Source organism: Heloderma suspectum, chromosome 9 (assembly GCF_057233095.1).
Source record: "Heloderma suspectum isolate Gila_16-S chromosome 9, 16-S_ref, whole genome shotgun sequence".
NCBI classification, from domain to species: domain Eukaryota; kingdom Metazoa; phylum Chordata; class Lepidosauria; order Squamata; family Helodermatidae; genus Heloderma; species Heloderma suspectum.
In genome coordinates this window covers 7,455,200-7,475,921 of record NC_139466.1, presented here as the reverse complement: position 1 = coordinate 7,475,921, position 20,722 = coordinate 7,455,200, and the positions used below count along the sequence as shown (strand labels likewise).

The window sequence follows — 20,722 nt, the reverse complement described above, 5'->3', positions numbered from 1 at the left end:
GTACACTGCCCCAGCAATTGCCATGGTTTCTTGTTGGGTTAATTCTGGGCCATTTACCCCATAAACAATCCAGCGTTTCAGGGTTTGCACATCATAAAACAACCCAGGAACAGGTTGCTAATTGAAAGTGGAAATGATGGCCGTGTGGGAGGCAGGGCGTTCATCACTTTACTCGTCCCTGCCAATTCCTGGGTTAAACAACCCAGGAATTGCAGCATGACGTGCTAACCGGGTCGTTGTTTGACATCTGAGGTCCTGCTTTGGATCAGCAGATGGACAGGAGGAATAGGGCCTTTTAGGTTGGGGTGCCAATCCTCTGAAATGCTGTCCCTAGAGTGGCCAGCATGGCCCCATTACTATATTTCTCCTAGCCCCTGGGGAAGGCCTGGCTCCTTAAAGGAAACATTTGGAGAAACCAATAACATGTTCTGCCTGCTGATCCTTTTATTGTAGTATTTTATGATGTGTTTTGTGTGTTGTCATCTGCTTATTATCTGTTTCTGTGTTGTTAGTGGAGAAAACCTAAACCCCATTAAGCATGAGTACCTAAACCCCATTAAGCATAACACAAGAGAAGGAGAAGAACTGTGTGGATCTTGTGCATTTGCAGCATTCAGTCTGCCTTTATTATGTGTGTCTTTTGTCTTGCCTATTTAGATTGTTCGGATGGTGAAGAATTCAAAGGGCAGCCCAATAACGCTTGCGGTAGGAGACGGTGCCAATGACGTTAGCATGATTTTGGAAGCTCATGTGGGAATAGGTAAGAAATGTTTCGAAAGACAATAGGAGTATTTTAGTTTAGGAGCAGGGAAGACAACTAATAGGGACACAATAGAGCAGCTATCTCCAACCTGTTGCCCTCCAGATGTCGCGGACTTCAACTCCTGTCAGCCCAAGCCAGCATGGCCAGTGGTCAGGTATGCTGGGAGTTGTAGTCCAAAGCATCTGGAGGGCGCCAGGGTGGAGAAGGCTGTGAAAGCGGCTATAAAAGTGCGCATGATGCTGAGAACGTGCACAGAGAGATGTTTTTTCTCCTAGCATCATAAACCAATTAAAACAACAAATAAAATGAGGATAATGCCAGATCCATTAAAAGAAAAGACAAAAGCAACAATTAGAAAAGGGGGAAAGATAAAAAGGCAAAGCCAAAACTGAAACAAAGGCAATTCTACACACCAGATAAAACTTAAATGCTTACCAGAAAAGTGGGTGACCACCAAATCGACTGGGGCAGGGCATCCTCTTATTCTAGGTGCCACAGTATAAAAGCCCCTTCCCCAAATATTCTCAGTGATGCTTTGTAGTGTCCATATAGGGATGCAGGAAGCTAATGTTGCCAGTGGGGATTTTGACGTGGCATGAGCTTCTGTGAGATGCAATTCCTGAACCAGGATACAACGCCACCCACTGTCTGTCATCTCCGCGCCCAGGTATAAAAGGCAAAGAGGGCCGCCAAGCAGCCCGGAACAGTGACTACGCCATCCCAAAGTTCAAAGACTTGAAAAAATTGCTGTTGGCACATGGGCATTTGTACTACGTCAGAATATCGCACCTTGTTCAGTACTTCTTCTACAAGGTAAATTATTATTCATTAATAATTAATTATGTCAGAATAATTACATCATTTGTATTACGTCAGAATATCTGACATCATCACCCCTGACATCATCACTGTGTCCCCCATGTCAGAATAATTATGTCATTTGTACTACATCAGAATATCGCACCTTGTTCAGTACTTCTTCAGCAGGGTAAATTATTCTTTATGTATTATGTATTTATGGCATTTTTTATCCCACCCCATAGCCAAAAAGGCTCCAAAGGCAGCTTACAAAGATAAGAAATAAGAGAGTCCCTATCTGCAGACTTAGAATCTAAAAGACGTGACACAAAAGGAAAGGGGATTGGGAGGGAGGAGGATTGGAGTTGGCTAGCCTGTGTTGGATGCCGGGGTGGCAGGGGCTGTTGATAACTTTCGGAGCATAGCTAATGCCAAGCAGAGTGTTAAGGGGCTGCAGGATAGGTGAGAAATCCCAAGCCTAGATTCCTTAATGAGTAGTCCGTGGCACTCGTGTTGGCTTATGATGGATCTTGTTCCTCCTTGACTGTTCTCAGCTTCGGTCGCTCCAACTTCCCAGTCCCATAGCTTTAGTGGTGGAGCAACTGCTTGTGATGCAGAAAGGCCCATATTTGATCCCCAGCATCTCCAGTGAAAAAGATCAGTTAGGGGGTGAGGGGGAAAGGCCTTTGTCTACATAAGATCTTGATGAGCTTTTGCCAGTGGGCCATCCTGGCAAGATGGAGAAACAGTCTGACGTGGTCTAAGGCAGCTTTTTGTGGCCTGGCTACTATGTTTCTTAGTGATGCATGTGTTCCTTGGAGAAAGGACAGGATATCAATGTGATAAAATGTGTTATTGCTGGTGGGGATTCGGAATAGAGCTTTTCCTGCAGATCTCAAAGGGCAGGGTGGGTTATGCAAGAATAACATTGCTTTTGTTTTTCTGTGTTTTTTTTAGAATCTTTGCTTCATTTTCCCACAATTTTTGTACCAGTTCTTCTGTGGCTTTTCACAACAGGTATGTTGTTGGTATTTTGGTGATGACTTTGTGATCCGAAGCGAGTTGTGAACCCCAGCTTAATTTCCATCTGAAGTTCTAGACCTGCTAATTTTAGGGTGCAATCCTATGCATGTTGAGACAGAAAAAAGTCCTACAACTCCCAGCTGTCCTGGCTGGGGAATGCTGGGAGTTATGGGACTTTTTTCTGTCTCAGCATTCATAGGATTGCACCTGCAGAGTGACATTCCTTCCATCTTCAGAATATCGGATGAATGAGACCTATTTTACACACTTAGCCTTCATAAAGGGGGTCATTGCTGCCAATTGAAGCCTACACAGGGTCTCCAGTCCCAGTCATACATGATCACAACCAAGTCCCATTCATATCAGTAACACCTGTTTCCAGGTTAGCACACTGAACATTGGGGCTGAAGTTTCCAAAATGCCTGTCACAGATTATGATGTCAGATCTTACTTTGGGGGCACAATACTTAGAACCCTTGTAACTATGTTACGTGGCTGTTTTTATTTTGTATTAGGCCAGCTTGCATGAAACAGTGGCAAATCATGGGTTAATTAATGCCAAGGTGCATGCTGTTAATGAGATGCTTCCACTTTCAGTAAACAGCCTCTGGTTGGCCCAGTTGGGATTGTGAGTGTGACGTGCAAACCCCGCCCACTGGGTTGTTTAGGAGCTAAACAACCCACCGGTTAATCCAACACCAAACCATGTGTTAACTACTAGGTTATTTGGCCCTTAAACAACCCAGTGCTCCAGGTTTGCATGTCACTCTCAACCTATGAGCAGGCTGATAAGACGTTGCTTGCAGAAACCAGAAGCAGCTTGTGCATGGCTCGCATGCAGCGTGTTTCCTCCCCCGCCCCCCGAAATCATGGGTTAAATAACCCACAATTTGTCACCATTACATGTGAACCAGATCATCATGTTAGCTGGAGAAAAATACTCTTGCCCTGTGTTTCTAGATAAAAATATACACAGTTACCTAGATTTAAAAACAAACACTGCAGTTGGAATAATTGCTTGGGAATTGTAAAGGTATTTATTTTAGCATCTTTTAATGTAGATAGTACCTGATTATTTAAAAAGACATCTCAAAGTGGTTTAGAGTGTACAAAATTAAAATGCAAACTGCCTGCAGTTAAAGTATTTTAAAAACAGAGAATACAAAATGTTTCGGTTAAAACATTTAAAAAAAACAAAAAGAGACCTTGTTGTTCTTTGGGGTTGTTCTTTGGCTACTTTTGTGTCCCATCTCCCCTTATTCTGTGTAAGGTGATGTGCGTTGGAAACCCCACGCCCTCTCTTTGTCCCAATCCCTGACCCCTACTTGTATGTTTTATCACCCTCCTTGCAAAATCCAAAGCAGTGCCCCTGCTCTCTATCAGTCAAGCCAGCTGCTTCTCCCATTAAAAACACCCCCACAAACTCCACCTCCTCCTCAAGTCCTTTCTCACGTGCAAGTTTACTGGCTATCAGCCAGAGGCCACTGCAGATAAAGAGATTCTCTTGTCCATCCGTAGTCCCACCTTAGTATTACTGACGTAGCACCATCAGTGTGCAAGGTGCTTTACTGAATATAAGAGACAAGTCCCTGCCCCAACGAGCTTACAATCTAAACTTTGCCGTAGGGGAAATGGAGGAAAGGGAAGCAGGATAAACAAGGAAAAGATATGTGATTGTTTGAGTTATACATGGTTTGGCTGGGTTACAGGCTTAGTTGCTGTTGGGCAAGGGAGTTGTGCCCAAAGCTTCATGGAAAAGGAGGGATTTGAATGACTATAGGGACCCTTAACAGCCCTAATGGTCTGGTCATTGGTTTTTATGTTCATTGTCTTCCTGCGAACAGCCTGCAATTGGGGAGGCTTCTACCCTCCCCAGCAGTTTGGAAAATAACATGCATTGAAACAACAAAGAAGAAAAACCATCCCTCAGCCAAAACTGCTCCTGTTCTTAACAAAGAATCTTCCAAGGGGCAGGTGCAAACTGGGATCCCTGTTGTACAGAAAAGCTGTTGAAGCTGTCTGAGTGGCTGCCGCTCCCCCACCCTTCAATTAATGAAAAGACAAGTTGTTGGGTAGCTGTCGCAGTCATAGGACACGTCTGTAACCGTGCTCTAGTGGCTCGGTTTCCTCCCCTTTTCTCCCCAAAACGCAGCCCAGACTTAAGCAAAGCACTTAAAACCTGCTTTTACCCCTGCACGCAGAATTTCTTTCTAAGGGAAATGGAAACTGAGCTGGCTCATTAGCAGAGGCTTGGCAAACTGCAAACAAGGTTGCATGAAACCTAATTTGGGGATATAATGAGCGCACACGATGTACCGTCTCCAAACGTTTCTGCTCCATTCATTGTGTTTTGCCCGGTTCCGCTAATGAGCTGAACACTTCTTCTGAAAATGCAACTGTTTTTCATGAGCTCGTTCTTTCCTTAGACCTTTTCAGGGTGAAGGTGAGGGGTTGTGGTTCCTTTTTGCAGTCCAGTGTTGTGTCTCCCGTCGAAGTTTTAGAGCGAGGCTTTGCCCTGCTTTGGTTTCCTCTTTATTGTTAAGAAGTTCAAAGATACGCAGAATGTGTTGATGGTATTGGTGTGCCTTCTAGCTGAGTAGAACTCTGCCCACTTCTTGAAACTGACGCATTGCGCAAGGTAGCTGCAACCCCCCCATGCCACAATAACTAGTAAAGAATCCATTGCTGGAGTTACCATGGTGGTGAGGAAAGAGTGTGTGTGTTCAACACTTAGGCTGGGATCCAGGTGAGTCCCCCCTACCCCTGCTTTAGAGAGTCACATCAAGCAGACAGTCCCTGTCTCAGGGAGCTTACAGTCTAAAGCTCAGTACAGGAGAGGCAACAGAGAGAACCAAGGAGAAATGAAGGAGGAATCCGCATTTACTTCATTTGCCAACTTGCTTAGTTTTAGTAGTAGGTGAGACTAAGTGGATGTGCCAAGGGTGAGTTTTTAGGAGGGATTTGAAGGATAATGTACTTACAGAGAAATAAGTACATTTATTTATTCACTTTATTTATTACATTTCTATCCCCCCTTTCTTCCATCACGGAACTCAAGGGGCTCCATGCGGTTCCCAGGTGGACTCCCCTCCAAGCACTGGCCAGATCCAGACCGGGTTAGCTTCCGCTAGGTGGCTGGCTCCTGTGCCTTCAGTCCATTCCTTGAGACCACCCTCGAAACCCCCTTGTAGACACAGCTAGCTCATTTTTTAATGGTGGCTCAGATCCTGGCATGACACCACCTTTCCTGCTCAGCTAGGAGGTTCAGTGGGGAGGGAGCCTGGCTCAAGGGTGGGGCACCTGCTTTGCAAGCAGAAGGTCCCAGGTTCAGCCCCTGGCATTTCCAGTTAAACAAAAAAGAGAGAGAATCAGCAGGTGATGAGAAAGTCACTTCTCTACCTGAGACTCCGGAGAAAGCCTCTGTCAATCAGAGTAGACAGTACTGGACTGGACGGATATATACTTGGTGCAGGGCAGCTTCCTGTGTTGTACGCTCGCTGAGTGGCCTTGGGCAGGCTGTCATCTCTTGGCTTAAGGCCAGTCCTCAGTGAGCTTACTAGGGAATGTATCCCATTGAATTGCATACAACTTATGAAGATGATCAGACTCCCCCTGCCTGCGTCTTTAACGTGCTACGGGCAAGTCATCCAACAAAGACATAATCAGCCTTGCCAATACATCCACAGAAGTTACTGGTCTGCCTACCCACGTGTCCCTCTGTGAGTCCATTATGGCACTGTGGCAATGTGAAGTTGGTGGGGTGGGGGGCGTGCCCCCTGACTTTACAAAAGGCTTCCCCACCTGGCTTTGCAGTATCAGTTTGTCTCCTCGCCATAGGTGACCAAGCACATGCCTGTTTCTAAACCTGGGATTGATTGCCTCTTGAAACCAAGTGAGACTAAAATCTCAAACAATTGTAGGATGATTATGGTAGGGAGGAGGCTGCAGGCAGTATAATGAATATTTTGGAGTGGGTATGAGCAAGCCATTCCTGTCACCTTTTTCTCTCCCTGACTCCTCTTCTTTTTTATTTGTTTAAGCCTCTCTATGACGCGGCTTACCTTACCATGTTCAACATCTGTTTCACATCTCTGCCAATTGTGGCCTACAGTCTGCTGGAGCAACATGTCCCTATTGACACCCTGATGACCTTCCCGAAATTGTATCTGTAAGTAATAAATGGCTTTCTGCTCTTTTCACTGGCCTTCTAGTGCAGGTGAGGGCCATTGGGCACCGGAGAGACAGAAGGTGGGCTGGCACAGTACAGCGACAGAGAGGCTGACTCATGAAACAGTCCCCCATTTGAATCTCGCCTCTGCCAGAAGCACACTGGATGGCCTTAGGCAGGCTATTCTCTCTGAGGCTCAGGCCCTCCATCTGTAATGTGGGGATAATAACACTGACCTGCCTTTCTGCAGGGCTGTTTTGAGAAGGTGACTGAGAGAATATGTGAAGCACTTTACTGGGGATCAACGGCTGGAAGTGGCAGGGCCATTTTTGTAATCTGGATGGAAGACTCTCTGCTTTAGAGCAACCAGTAGACCTGTGGCCCCATCCTCAACATGAAGTTCCCCATCAGGCATTCGGCAAGGGTTGTTCTCTAGGCCAGGAGTAGGCCACCTTTTGGGGCCTGTAGGCCCATTTAGCAGCTTGAGAAATTGCCTTGGGCACTTCCACAACATGGCTGCCATGGCAGGCCTGGCTAGTCATATGGCAGCATATGATGAGTTTCAGTCACTCCTGGATTTGTCTTATGGTTATGGCTGATTGCTTGAAGTTGTTTTTAGATATATGTTGTCTTCGTGTATATTGTCCGTGTTTTTTTTTAACGTAAATGGCTGTTAACCTCTGTATACTGTATTTTAATGTTTTTAATCTTTGCAAACCGCCCAGAGAGCTTTGGCTATGCGGTAGTATAGAAATGTAATAAATAGTAATAATTAATAATCATTAATAATCATCACAAAGGACAAGTAACCTGCCCCAAAGACTGAGGATAAGGCAGAGCCAGGGTCTGTGCCCCAACATGCTAAACAATTCCTTTCAACTCACAGTTTTCAGCAACAACAGAAACCTTCCCCCCCCGCTTCCCACTCTGCCTGTCAGCTCCTTCTTTCTCTCTCTCTCTCTCTCTCTCTCATCCTGGCACACCACCCACAGATGTACACGTGCTCTCCTCTCTCCACCCCACACCTCTATCCATACACACTTTGCTTTGAAGTGATCCCAGCCGCCAGTAAGAAGTTTTAAAACTTAAATAAATAAAGTGGGAGGGGTGGTGCACCTTGGCGGACGCCAGTTCAGGAGCTCACTGCAGGAAGCCGCCACCTGGGTGAGCCCCACTGCAGCGGCTCTCCCCACCTCCCCATGAGCCGTGAAACAATGGATGCTTAGCCTCGCATCTGTTAAAAGGGAGCCGCTAAACCATTCCAGCAAATGAAAACGCTCCGCTGGCCCCGCTCCAGCAAGCCAGCTGCTGTGGTCTGTATCAGGCACTCCATGTGGTGTAAACATCCTTGTTTGCATCCAGAGGATTTATGGATGCAGCAAAAGGAGGGAGGCGGAAAGGGGGCTGCCCCAGAGCGGAGCTGGCTGCCGCTGCTCTGCTGCCCTCCTTTTTACCTCTGCCAAGCTCTGGGGCATCTCTCTCTCCCCCCTCCCTCGGGTGCTATTTATAGCTTGCAAAGAGCTCAGTGGGCTCACAGACTTGCCTGACTAGTGTAATTGCGTGAGCAGAGTCAGGGAAACAATCTAATTGTAAAAATAAGATGGCCTCAATTTGAATATTCATCAGAGGGAACGTGTCCCTGAATACAAAGGGCTCAGCGGGCTGCTGCTGTTTCAGCTTTCCGATACGCTGCGCTGCACTTTCGTTTTGCGATTGGAATGGGTGGCGGGGGGGGGGGGGCATCATCCACAGGATTTAACGGCATATGGTAAACAGGGCATGCAACGAAGGGTTTCTCAACTATATTATTAGCCCTGCAATGGCATGATCAGTCCTGAAACTGATGGCCTCTCCCACATAACAGAACAGCTCTGTCTCTTTTGGCCTTGCATGTGATATGGCATTGCTGTGGCAGGTGGGAGGAATATTAACACAGCCTGCTATAATGGGTGCTCCATCATCAAAACAACTGGGGGAGAAAAAAAGTGGGTCTATCCCTATTTCAGTCGTATACTTTTGCAAAGGTACAAAATCTGAGCACGAACCTGCCAAAGCTAAACACTTTAAATCCCATGTGTTTATTACAATGGGGGATGCATATGCTTAATGCTTCTCCTAAAATCTGTGAGGTACAGCATGCTTAACTTCATACCTGTGCATTCTTTTTATTTCATATATGTTACCTATCTTTCTCAAAAGCCATATGAAAGTCTGTATGAAAGCATTTTATGGAGAATGAAAGCACTTTATGGAGAAGAGACTCTCCTAGATTTAGGAGAAAAATAACCTAAGACACAATCTGTATCCTATATTGGGGGTGGGGGTGGCGGGGGGAGAAGAAGGGGGAAGGAAAGGACAGGGCTGGAGGAAGAGGAGGGGTTGGAGAGAAAACAGGGCATCGTAAGGTATGCTGGAAGGAAATAAAAAGTTTGACCCATATATAACAAAATAGCAGGCTAATACTTAAAATGAAGAAATGTGTATTGTATTACAGTACTACAACAGCCAGTTTATCAAACAGCAAAGAATCCAAGAAAATGTGTGTACTTCTTCACAGTTTCTTAATCCTGAGAATAAGACAGCAGATCTACAGTGCAGCTGAATAACTGTCCGTGTACCTCTCCTACACACACGCTCACACACACACACACCCTTAGGTGTGAGGAGGCAGGTCTCTTACCTGTTTGTACATATGGGACTGAACTGTGAATTCTGAGTCATGAGTCGGGACAGTCATTTTGAGGACTGAATCCCAATCTTGCTGGACTGTGTTTTAGATACATGATTTTTCGCTACAGCCTGGGGATGCTGGGAGCTGTAGTCTCCGCACATCTGGAGGGCAACAAGCTGAAGAAGGTGGCAGTAGATCATCAGTCACCAATCCTACCGGGTTGTGTGCTCTTCAGAATTATTTGGCGCCAGGTTTGGGGCAGAATTTCCTCATATTGTGGTCATATTGTTCCTGCAGTTTTTTCCTGTGGGGAAAAGCCCTTGCTTTTGCCTACAGAAGGTCTCCGGTTCAGTCCCCAGCATCTCCAGTTGCAAGGAGGTGATACGATAGGAAAGACCCTTCTCTGCCCGCAACCCTGGAGCGTTGCTGCCAGTCAGCGTAGATGATACTGAGCTGGCTGGACAAACCGTCCTACCTGGTAGAGGGCAGCTTCTGAGGATGACTCCCAGCATGGCCCATTACACTTTGCTGCCTCAGGCAAAGGACAGTGTACAAAAGCCAACTGAATTGGCAGTTGAATCTTTCTCCAACACTGGTGATGGGACACCACCCTCCATTACACCTGAAGGCAGCAGGCAGGTGCAGAGCAGATCGTGTAGCCCACAGCTCTCTCCTCCAAAACCTCGTTGCCACCTCCCAGCATCTGCCGCCTGAAGCGACCGCCTCTCTCTGACTGTTGCAAACCGCCCAGAGAGTTTGTGAACCGCCCAGAGAGCTTCAGCTATTGGGTAGTATAGAAATTAAATAAATAAATAAATATGGTGGGGCCGGCCCTGATGACTCCTGCTACTATGCCTGGGCTGTTTTACTGCGTTCTTGGCATTCCCTTAAAAAAATCTGGAACTCTTCTCCAAAAAGAGATTGCAACTTCAGCCCAGCAGAGGGAACCCATGGCCAACGTTCCACCTAGACAGAAGCATCTGCAAAAAGGCTCCCATCTCCCCACCCCACCCCGCAAATGGAAGTGTCTGAAATTCTACAGCAGCCATGCTGGCATATTTGAAAAACAGCCATTTCTTTTTTGTCTCCAGCATTTATTCAAGGACATTGGAATTTTCTCGTCCTGCTTCTTTTTTCCACTGCCCATGTAACGTGAGAGGTCTGGAGTGTGTGCATTTTCTTCTTTCTCCTTTTCTTTATCATGTTGATATTCTACCTTTCCTTTAAAGAACTCTGTTCTCCCCCTTTTTTGTCTTCACAGTAATCCTGTGAGGTAGGCTAGGCGGAAAGTGTGTGACTAGCCCGAGGCCACCCAGTGAATTTCATGGCTGAATGGGGTTTTGAACTCCCACCTCCCTGTTCTTAGCCCCCCTCTAGCCACTCAGCCATGCTGGCTGTCCTCTCAGCGGAGATCCATGTGTCCCAGAAGGCATCTGGGGCTCACAGATTTCTTTGTGAATAGAATGCCTGGAAATGGAGGGAAAAGAGCAAACTATTCACATGGTTGCTTTTGTAAATATATAAAACCAGGTTTTGTCCTCCTGCCTGAGTCATCTTGCAGGTCCTCGAGAGGCAGCTTCAAAAAATACTTTTTAGCCATTGCATTTTGTGTCTCCCTGCTCCTTGTGCACAGATTTAAATACTTCTTTTCATGTGCCCCCCCCCCCCCCCCCCAGGAACGTTTCTGACAATGCCATGTTGCAGCTGAAGCCTTTCTTATACTGGACCTTCCTGGGCCTGTTCGACGGCTGTGTGTTCTTCTTTGGGGCTTATTTTCTTTTCCAAAGTTCTTCTGTAGAGGACAACGGAAAGGTAAGAGGAAAGCCGCTCTGAAGTCAAACCCAGGAGTCAAAGGACGGAGCTGGCTGTCCGGATGTGTCATTTCCAAAGCACAGTCCTCTGCCACGTGGCAAACCACTTTTGACATGGGGCCGGGTGAGCGGGAGAGTTTCAGAGAAGGGATTGTGATATGACATGCAAATTTGCCGTGTGTGAGAAAAAGCCAAACTTCCTGCTTGATACATGCAAACTTTCAGGTGTGCTGTAAGCTACTCCTTGGATCCCATCCTCATTCCATTAAGTGTGCTTAAAATAAATGAATGAATGAATGAATGAATGAATGCCAAATTATGTAACATCAGATATTGTATTTATGGAACTCCTAATTATTATTATTTTTATGTAGCTGGAGTTTGATGGATGACCAGGACTGTAGGAGGGGATGTTAACATTTCCAATTCCCTACCCCATCATAGGTGTATGGGGTCCCTCCATCCCCGCTTGTGGGGCAAATAGGAGCATTTATTTATTTATTTATTTCATTTATATCCCACCTTTTTTCCTCCTAAGGAACCCAAGGCAGCATACACAATCCTCCTCTCCATTTTATCCTCACAACAACCCTGTGAGGTAGGTTGGGCTGAGAGTCTGTGACTGGCCCAAAGTCACCCAGTGAGCTTCTGTGGCTGAGTGGGGACTAGAATCCGGATCTCTTGACTCCCAGTCCAACACTCTTGCCACTACACCACACTGGCTCTCATATTAATTGGGAAAATGGGGGGGGGGGTATTTTTTTTTAAAGAAACAAACAAGCCTCCCCATGTACCATGCTCTTGACCTGAATACCTTCCCTGAGCAGGTGCTTGTTGTTGTTGTTCAGTTGTTCAGTTGTGTCCGACTCTTCGTGACCCCATGGACCATAGCACGCCAGGCCTTCCTGTCCTCCGCTCTCTCCCGGAGTGTGCTCAAGTTCATGAGCAGCTGCTATCCACACTTTAAACACTTCTGGGTTTTTGTGCCTAGTTTGTAAATGTGAATTGTGGGTTTATGGTAAGGGCATTGTGTCATCTCTTTTTCCACTGCTGAACAGAAGTTTATCTGTGACCTTTGTGCAAAGGTTGCCCTTATTGCCTGCTAATCAAAGCCCCTGTCAGATATCGCATCCTTTCTGTAAATCCGTTGCAGTTATTTCTAGCAGCAACAGCCACTGACGCTTCCAAAAGGGAGAGCTGTGTAGATCTGCTCTGCTCTGCTGCGCTCTTGTAAAGCTGTTTTGTGGCTATAGGAACAGCTGGCCTTTCATCACGGCAATCCCTGCCTCTTTGATTGCAGCTTGTGCCTGTCTGACTTTATTTTTGAAAAATGCAAACCAACAACAAACACCTCCTTAAAAACTCTTTACATGTCACTTTCTGTCTCAATGTATGCATTCAGATCTTGACAGAATTTGGTAAGCAAACTGTCCCATTCATTGCTCTCGTTGCTCTCACTTGAAATGCAGAATATCGCTTTTCCTTTGGTGGCGTGCAGGAAAGAGACTGCAAAAAGGGGGGATAGCAGTCCATGTTCATGGGCATTTCCCCAAAACTCATGTTTCGTTGCTCTTGCACTAAACCAAATGTTTGGGAATTAGATCCTGGAAAGGCAGGCGTCATGCAGACTGTGTTGTTCCACAATTGACCAGTGCAGATCATTTATTTTATTTATTTTGACCTTTCCTGAATTGAATGTGTACCCCATAATGTTACCAGTATCCTCTGCAGTGACCTCCTTGCAGTGCCAGTGCAGACCTGTCTCTGCCGTTGGATTCACAGATGTACCAAGTTGCTTTTGTCTGGAACTTATCAGCACAGCATTGGCCGTGTGTAAAGGAATGCTAACCCTGCTTCCTTGCATCCAGTTTTCTTAGCAGGAGGTCTTAGCATTTCTCAGCATTTAATTTTTTAAAAGATTGCAGTAGATAGCAGTCGATGTTGCTGGTTAATTTTGTTGGGCTCTGCAAGGTGTTTTGCTCTTGGCGGGGCGGGGGCATGTTCTACTTTCAGTTGTGATAATTTTGTTCCTGTGAAAGCTGAATATTATCCAGCTCCATTATTTATAATTGTTTCCTTAATCCTCTCCACCCCCTTCCCCAAAACTTGACAAGACAAACATCTGAACCAACTGTGTTTTTCAGATGGCAGGAAACTGGACTTTTGGGACAATGGTTTTTACTGTATTGGTGTTCACCGTCACTCTAAAGGTTAGAACTCCTTTTTTCCCCTCTTCTTTTAAAGAAAGTAATCTCTGAACAAATTGTACAGGGTAGGACCTATTACGGGGGCTGATGTATTGATCTTAGTGATGTGAATTTCTTGCTGTGGCTTCTGATATTTTAGTCATCCAAGACAACTGTACCCTGCTATATATCTGATACTGTTTTGTAATGCAGCTCTTTTTTCTTGTTTTAAACCTAGCTGGCATTAGACACGCGATACTGGACATGGGTAAACCACTTTGTAATTTGGGGTTCCTTGATCTTCTATGTGTTCTTCTCATTCTTCTGGGGAGGAATCATTTGGTAAGTGTTTTTATTTAACTGTGCATTACTTGGCAATGTGTGCGAATTTTGTTTTTGCTCACAAAACATGCGAGCATGCCCTGTTTGAAGCTTCAACTGTGAGCGCAGGCATGTGTCCACTGAAAATATTCGCAAATTGTCGGACACATGCTCATGTTTGTCTCATTCGGGGTTCCCACTTCGATTTGTGCAAATTTCCTGAGTAGACTGAATCAGCCACACTTTTGTCTATGAAGGAAATTTTTGCAAATTTTGGGAGATTTGCACGGATCTCCCAATTGAGCGCTGCTCGCCTTGCGCAAGTTTCCTGTTCGCCCAAAGCGAGCAGCATTTGTGAACAGGAATTGAGCACAAAATGAGTGTCATGACAGTGTTTGGAAGAATCTAATGTTCTTGAACATCACTTATTCACCATCCCTAGGATTACTGCGCTCAGGGAGTAGCCTGCCCACCCTTAAGTATATTTGCATATTATGAAAACTTCACTTAAGGTGATTTTGTGGGGGAAATATCAAATAGATGAGAACTTATCGTGTAATCAACATAGGCTACCTCCACTGCTGGAAGGAAAGGCTATTGGTTAAAAAACAAACAAAAAAACCAGTGGAGTTTAAGATGGCTTCAGAAATAAGTGACCTTAAGGGTGCAATCCTATGTGTGTTTAGACAGAGAAGATTCCTACAATTCCCACCATGCCCCAGCAAGCCATGCTGCCTAAACATGTATAGGGTTGCGCCCTAAAGCTCTTTAGAGATGGTGTGGTGGATAGCGGCAGACTCCCAGTTGGGAGGCTGGGGTTCAAATCTGTACTCCGCAATGGACTCACTGCATGACCACAGGCTGTTCACTAGCGCTCTCTCTCTCCTGTCCTATGTCATAGGGTGGGAATAAATTGTGTGTGTGTGTGTGTGTGTGTGTGTGTGAGAGAGAGAGAGAGAGAGAGAGAGAGAGAGAGACTGCATGCTCCTGAACTAAGATAAGGGAAAAACCTCTGCTTGAGACCCTGGAGAATTGCTGCAAGTCAGAGCAGACAATACTGGGCTAGATGGACTAGCAGGGTGGTATAGTGGTTAGAGTGTTGGACTGGGGAGATCTGGGTTCTAGACCCCACTTGGCCATGGAGCTCCTTGGGCGACTGTGGGCCAGTCACTGACTCTTGAGCTAACCTATCTCACAGGGTTGGTATTGTTGTGAGGATAAAATGGAGAGGAGAAGGACTTACGTAAAGCCATGTTGGAAGAGGGGAAAAAGGCAGGATAGAAATCTAATCTTAAATAAAAGGCAGGATAGAAATTTTATACTAAATGAATAAAAGGTGGGATATAAATGTAATAATGAATAAATAAAAGGTGAGGTGTAAATGTAATAATAAATGCATAATAAATGGACTAATTGCCTGTCTTGGCCTAAGGCAGCTTCAAGTATGTATATGTGGCTGGCAGTATAAAATATAATTAATCCTGTTTACTAAAGGTGAACGCAGTTCTCAGAGTACCCATTCTTATGTAGTCAAAACAGCACCATCCACAGATGAGAGGGAGGTAACTGCAGGTTTGGGGGGGAATTCCTGAAACTGTTTATTTATTAGATTTATATACTGCTTACGATACTTAAAAATAACCCCTTTAGGAAAAAAAGTGCTTCCGCATCCCCTAAGTGGCCCAGTGAAGACTGAGAGTGCTCACTTCGCACAGAATGCTTGTTGACTGTTTGGGAACAGAAAACGGGGTGGGGGTTGGAACAGAGTGTCATGGAATAGGGCATGGCTGGCTGGAACCCTGAACCGAAGCGCTACATGTTGCGACATTTTGTTGCAGCTCCCCCTTGTAACAGTTCTGTATCCCTATTACGATACTTGCTTTAAAATGTTCAGTCGTGGTGTTTTGTGTTTAACAACAAAGATGTCGAGAAGCAAATGAGTTTTGTGCACACGTAATGTGGCTCTTCTTCTCTCCTTCTGCGTCGTCGTTCCATTCAGGCCTTTCTTGAAGCAACAAAGAATGTTCCACGTCTTTGCCCAGCTGCTGACTTCGGCATCTACCTGGCTGGCAATATTTTGCCTGGTCTTCGTCTCCCTCCTCCCAGAGATCCTTGCCCTCGTTTTCAGAAATATGAAAAGAAAAACCCACCAGGTAAGGAACAAACGGACCGGTTCCGTGATTTCCGAAATGGAAGAGTGGATCCCCCTTTTCTAAGCCATTGACTGGTGCCTTTTGTTGAGTGAAATCAGTGCAACAGGCGGGCACCTCTGCAGTTTTCCTGGTGCTATTGAGAATGCTTGAGAAAGTCCTGCCCAGATTGGCCAAGCAGATTAGCTAGCAGCGCCGCGTAGTCAACTTTGGCTAGTCTCAGCAGAGGACACCAACTGCTCTTTGTAGATCTCAGCAGGAGGAACGATCACTAATTTCTTGCTATGTGTATGTGGAACGGCAGCTGTGAACGTACACAGCAAAGAAGGACTGCATCCGTTTAGACCTGGACCCATAAGTGGCTGGACCAAGATAAGCAAGAACTCAGGGAGGGGTTTCCGGAAAGAAGCTTTCCAAAACCTCAGATTGAAATCCAGTCTCCACCTTCTGAGGGATTCATTTGGACCCCTAATTAGTGGCAACGGCTTTGTTTGCAGGAGACGTGTGTGGGTCTTTTTAAAAAAAACAAAACAAGAATTGTGGAGGTGGTCAGACTCCGTACATCCCAGCCAGATGGTGTTGGGGGTCTGGGTAGGGCAAAATTGCTGCAAGAAGTCCGTTCCACTGGAATAAATCCCATAGCAGATCTGTCGAGAGCAGCAGGAAAGGAGCAGTCGACGAGATGCCTTGCTTATTCCAGTTGAATAGCAATTTACTTACTTTTTAAAAACGTGGGGGGGGGGGCGTGTTTTGTTTTGTTTAAGAAATGGAATTTCTCTCCCCTTCCTCTCCACCATTGCATTTCTCTTCTCCCCATTACCCCATCCTTCACAGTTGTGGTCCTCAAAAATGTTTTGAAGGTTGAACCAAAATGAAACGACACTGCAGATCATTTCACGGGTATTTTCCACTACATGTATGCTAGCTACAAGAGTCTTTTGCGCACAAGCATCCCACACACACACACACAGCCATGCTCCTTCACAGCTTAGCTGGATCATTATTTTGCACCATGTTTTTAGAAATGGTTTCTCAGAAACGAGGTGCCCGCAACAAAGTTGAGCAGAACGTTTCCAGCAGAACATCTCCTGGCCGTGGATAAAAATGTGATATTGTGCCTGTGAATTCACTCGCTCTCTCCTTCCCCCTTCAGCACAAATTCCTTCTCTCTTCCCTTCTAGCCTTAACCATGGATTAGCATTACATGTCTACTGGTGCTTATTACCTTAGTCACCACTGACCGGGGTTAGTGCCAGTGTAAATGTGATGGTAAACCATGGTTACAGCCAGGTAAGGAAAGGAGTTGGGGGGGTGGGGGGAGATGCGAATCCATGCAAGGGGGTGAGGAGAGCTTGAGCGCCTGTGGCTGATACCTCAACCATAGATAAAAGTCTAGCAGCGTTACATCTGCAACAGACTCACATATAATAGTTGTATTTGAATTGGCACAAGGTTCTAGTCCACAAGCCATTACACGAATGCAGGCCTTCTTTATTTCTCTTTTTAAGTCCTGGGGTTGGCACTGTTAACAGGGATTTGATAAGTTTAAGTGAAGAATATTATTGTTTGTTGTTCCTTTTTTTTTTTAACAGGAAGTTGAAAAATGCAAGTGTGTAACATTGTGTTCGTTTGTACTTTTATGTGGGTTTGCAGTAAATTCTGTACACAATTAACATGTTGTCTTTGCTAGTCTATACAAGATGCTATAGTATAACAAATAAATGATGGAGAATTCGGACACTTTTGATGGGCAGCTTTTGATCAATGGAGGTAGCTTTGCTGGCATAGCTCAGTGGCTAAGAAACTGAGCTGTGAAATCGAAAGTTCCCAATTCCAATATCACCTCTGTCATAAACAGACGAGGCAGCCTTGGGCAAGCTACTTTCTCCCCCTCCCATTCCTCACCCCCCCCCCCATCTGCAATTGGGTGCAGGAATAATAACATTGTGCTACCTTACAGGACAGTTGTAAAGGTTACTGAGCTATGAAGTGCTTTCAACACTCAACAGCACTTGAGAAATACGTTTATTGTTATTGCATGCAGGGTTTGAAACAATGGAATCTCCTCATACACATCTGGAACGTATATCCAGTAATCTATGGCTGTGATCCAAGAAGGATATGGCCAAGGACTGAGGTGCACTGAGATGGGTTTTTGATACCTCCCTTGCTTGGAAAACCTTCCTTCTGCCCCTCTGCACTGCTTGAGAGACACAAGGAAAAAAAAACCCTTGAGAATGCAGGGCGAGACTTGCAGGTTTTTTGAATCCCTATCTAGCTTTAAAAGGGAAAAAAGCATCCCCTGCATTATCTGCATATTAAGGGTGAAGTTGCATGTTATATGGTTGGTTTACCCAGTGTTCTTTTAAATAATTTAAAGGCAGCCAACGGGGGCAGGGGGGAATTGGATTGAGGGATGGTGCATTAACCCTTGTTTAATTTTCCTGAGCAATCCCCCCGCCACCCCTTCCAAAGCTGCTATTAGCTGTGCAGGAGGGGGAGACAGGTGCCTGTACTGTGTCTGTGTTTCTCTCCCTACCCCCTGACTAATAGTAGCTTTAGAGGGTGAAATTTTATCGAGAGAGCAACACCAACATGAAAGGGCGAACATCTCCTGCCCCCCAGCATTCAGCTACCCTGTTCCAGTTCCTAATTTCTGCTTCTACGAAGGGATGGAAGTTCTTTTTTTTCCTGGTCTGTGTCAGTTCCTTATGTGTTCACTCAGAAGTCTGTTCTATTTCTTCTGCAGAAATCTGTGATTTATTTATTTATTTTCAAAGTCCACACAAAAACTTGTATTCTGAATGTGTATTTGGATACTTTTTTTGAGCCAAGAGCTATGTCGGAACACTCAGGAAGTGCGAAACCCAGTGGATAACCACGTTCTGATCCACACATTAATCCAGGGGGTGTGGATCAGGTCACTTTGGGCCAGAATTCATAAAGATCAAATTCCTCAAGCATCCCTACTTCTCTTAAGTCTTTTGAAGGGGATACTTGAAGTAGCTGTGCAGCTAAGTCTCTGCACCATATAGAACATTTTTCTGCCTCGCTGTCCTTCCCCACTTCTCATATACGTGTTCTCTGATTCTGTGATCTATAGACCACTTCTTTATACTCAACTTCTCTGGCAGATTTGGTTGCCAACTTTTATGGACCCCTGCTCCTCTGTCTTTAACAGCAGGTCGATCCAAAGCCTTAAGCTCCATCCTGTAAAAAGTCCACCTCCTGATCACTTCAGGTCAGACCACTGTTCTGAAAGCACAGGAGTGTGCAAGCCCGATTTTTTCTGATCAGTTGGCAACCCTAGAAGCCCAAAGGCAGAGTAAGACCCTGAATTTGGCAAGGTTGCTTGTAGCGGAAATGTGCTTAATATAATGGAGAATGTGGGGGTCTTTTTTGTGTGTGTTGCTTTTGGTGGGGGGTAGTGTGAGGATTAAAATAATAAAAGCCAGAATACCAACACAACAAAAAGCTGAACAAAAATGTATACTTTCCTCCTTTAAGGGCATCTGAAAGATTAATGAGGAAGCATTAAAATAAAATGTCCAAATGTACCTTAAAAGCAGGGCTGGCTTGGTTGTGTGTTTGTCTTTTTCTCCCTTGTGGAGGAGTCCAGCTTCTTCCCTTCCTCCTCATGCTTTAGTCAGGCAGTACATCCTATTTTTCTTTCTTTCTTTCTTTCTTTCTTTTTCTTTAGGTGCTTGCTTATTCATTGAATTCAACATATGGTTGTCCCCTTGATTCTTTTTTTAAGTACACTTAAAAAAAAACTGCTGGGGAGGGAGTGTTCATGACAGTGCAGGTTCCAGCCAATCAGTGCTGTGCATAGCTGACCTGTGCAAACATGGTTTCCCTTGAACCTGATCCTAGAGAGAAGACTGTTCATTTGAATCAAATATAGTGAAGGTGCTTCCAAAGGCAGACTACCCTAATTATATACATTTGCAAGCACCCTGTAAGGAGTATGAAGTGCTTAAAAATGGAAGGGGAGAGAGTTTTACTGTTCAGAGGATGATTAGGTTTACTTCAAAAACAGTCAAATACGCTCATCCTTATCTCAGTGCTGTGGCTTCAGGCTCACAGAATGAAAAAAAGGAAGGTCTTGTGTATAAAATGTATACACAATCTCTTCAAGAGAGACACCCAGTACATATGGCCAGATGAGAATTATTAGGACACCTTCATCAGGAAAGGGATTGAAAATAAAACAGCTGGTGTCTCAATGCCAGTGTATATAAATGAATGGTGCAGCCACATTTGGAATATCCCATACACTTCTGGACAACCCATCTCAATAAAGGAATCGGAGAGAGAAAGAAAACAACAACCAAAATTATTGGGGTGGAGGGAAGGCTAAAGATTTGGGGTTTCTTAGCCTTTTTTAAAAAAAAAAAAGCTTAGGGTGTGTGGATGTGGTATAGTTTAATTGAATTTATTTAAAGCGCAGGGTGGACACCTTGTGGCCCTGTAGATGTGGTTGGACTACAACTCCCATCAGCCTTACCCAGCATAGCCAATGGTGAGGGATGATCGGGGTTGTAGTCCAAAAGATCTGGAGGGCAACAATTTGACCACTCTTTATTTAAAGCACTTTTACCCTGCTCTTCACCCCCCCCCCCCCGGCCCCCAAAGTGGCTTAAAGATCAGTGAAAAGGCTTCCAATCTAAAAGACATAACTCAAAAGGGGCAAGGGGAGGGGAGGGAAGAGGAATAATATAAGATTATAAAGTTAGATCTTGTAAAATTACGAGTGTAATGGAGAATGAGAGAATCTCCCCCACCCCCACCCCCCTACAGCCCCTTTCTCTTAATTCTGGAACGTAGAGTC

The 20,722-nt window shown here is 45.1% G+C and overlaps 1 protein-coding gene across 3 annotated transcripts in view; it reads left to right on the top strand.

The window, feature by feature from the left end:
* ATP11C (ATPase phospholipid transporting 11C (ATP11C blood group)) overlaps nt 1–20,722 on the top strand; it is a 112,578-nt gene that overhangs the window by 80,690 nt on the left and 11,166 nt on the right. For 2 of the 3 annotated variants that reach the window (XM_084813671.1, XM_084813670.1), the window contains exons 21-28: nt 658–760; nt 1,431–1,576; nt 2,519–2,578; nt 6,625–6,752; nt 11,100–11,235; nt 13,379–13,444; nt 13,659–13,762; nt 15,741–15,894. In XM_084813671.1, coding sequence (XP_084669797.1) covers nt 658–760; nt 1,431–1,576; nt 2,519–2,578; nt 6,625–6,752; nt 11,100–11,235; nt 13,379–13,444; nt 13,659–13,762; nt 15,741–15,894 — 897 coding nt within the window. Of the gene's footprint in view, nt 1–657; nt 761–1,430; nt 1,577–2,518; nt 2,579–6,624; nt 6,753–11,099; nt 11,236–13,378; nt 13,445–13,658; nt 13,763–15,740; nt 17,631–20,722 lie in introns of those variants that run through there. The other variant, XM_084813672.1, reaches the window with a different exon arrangement.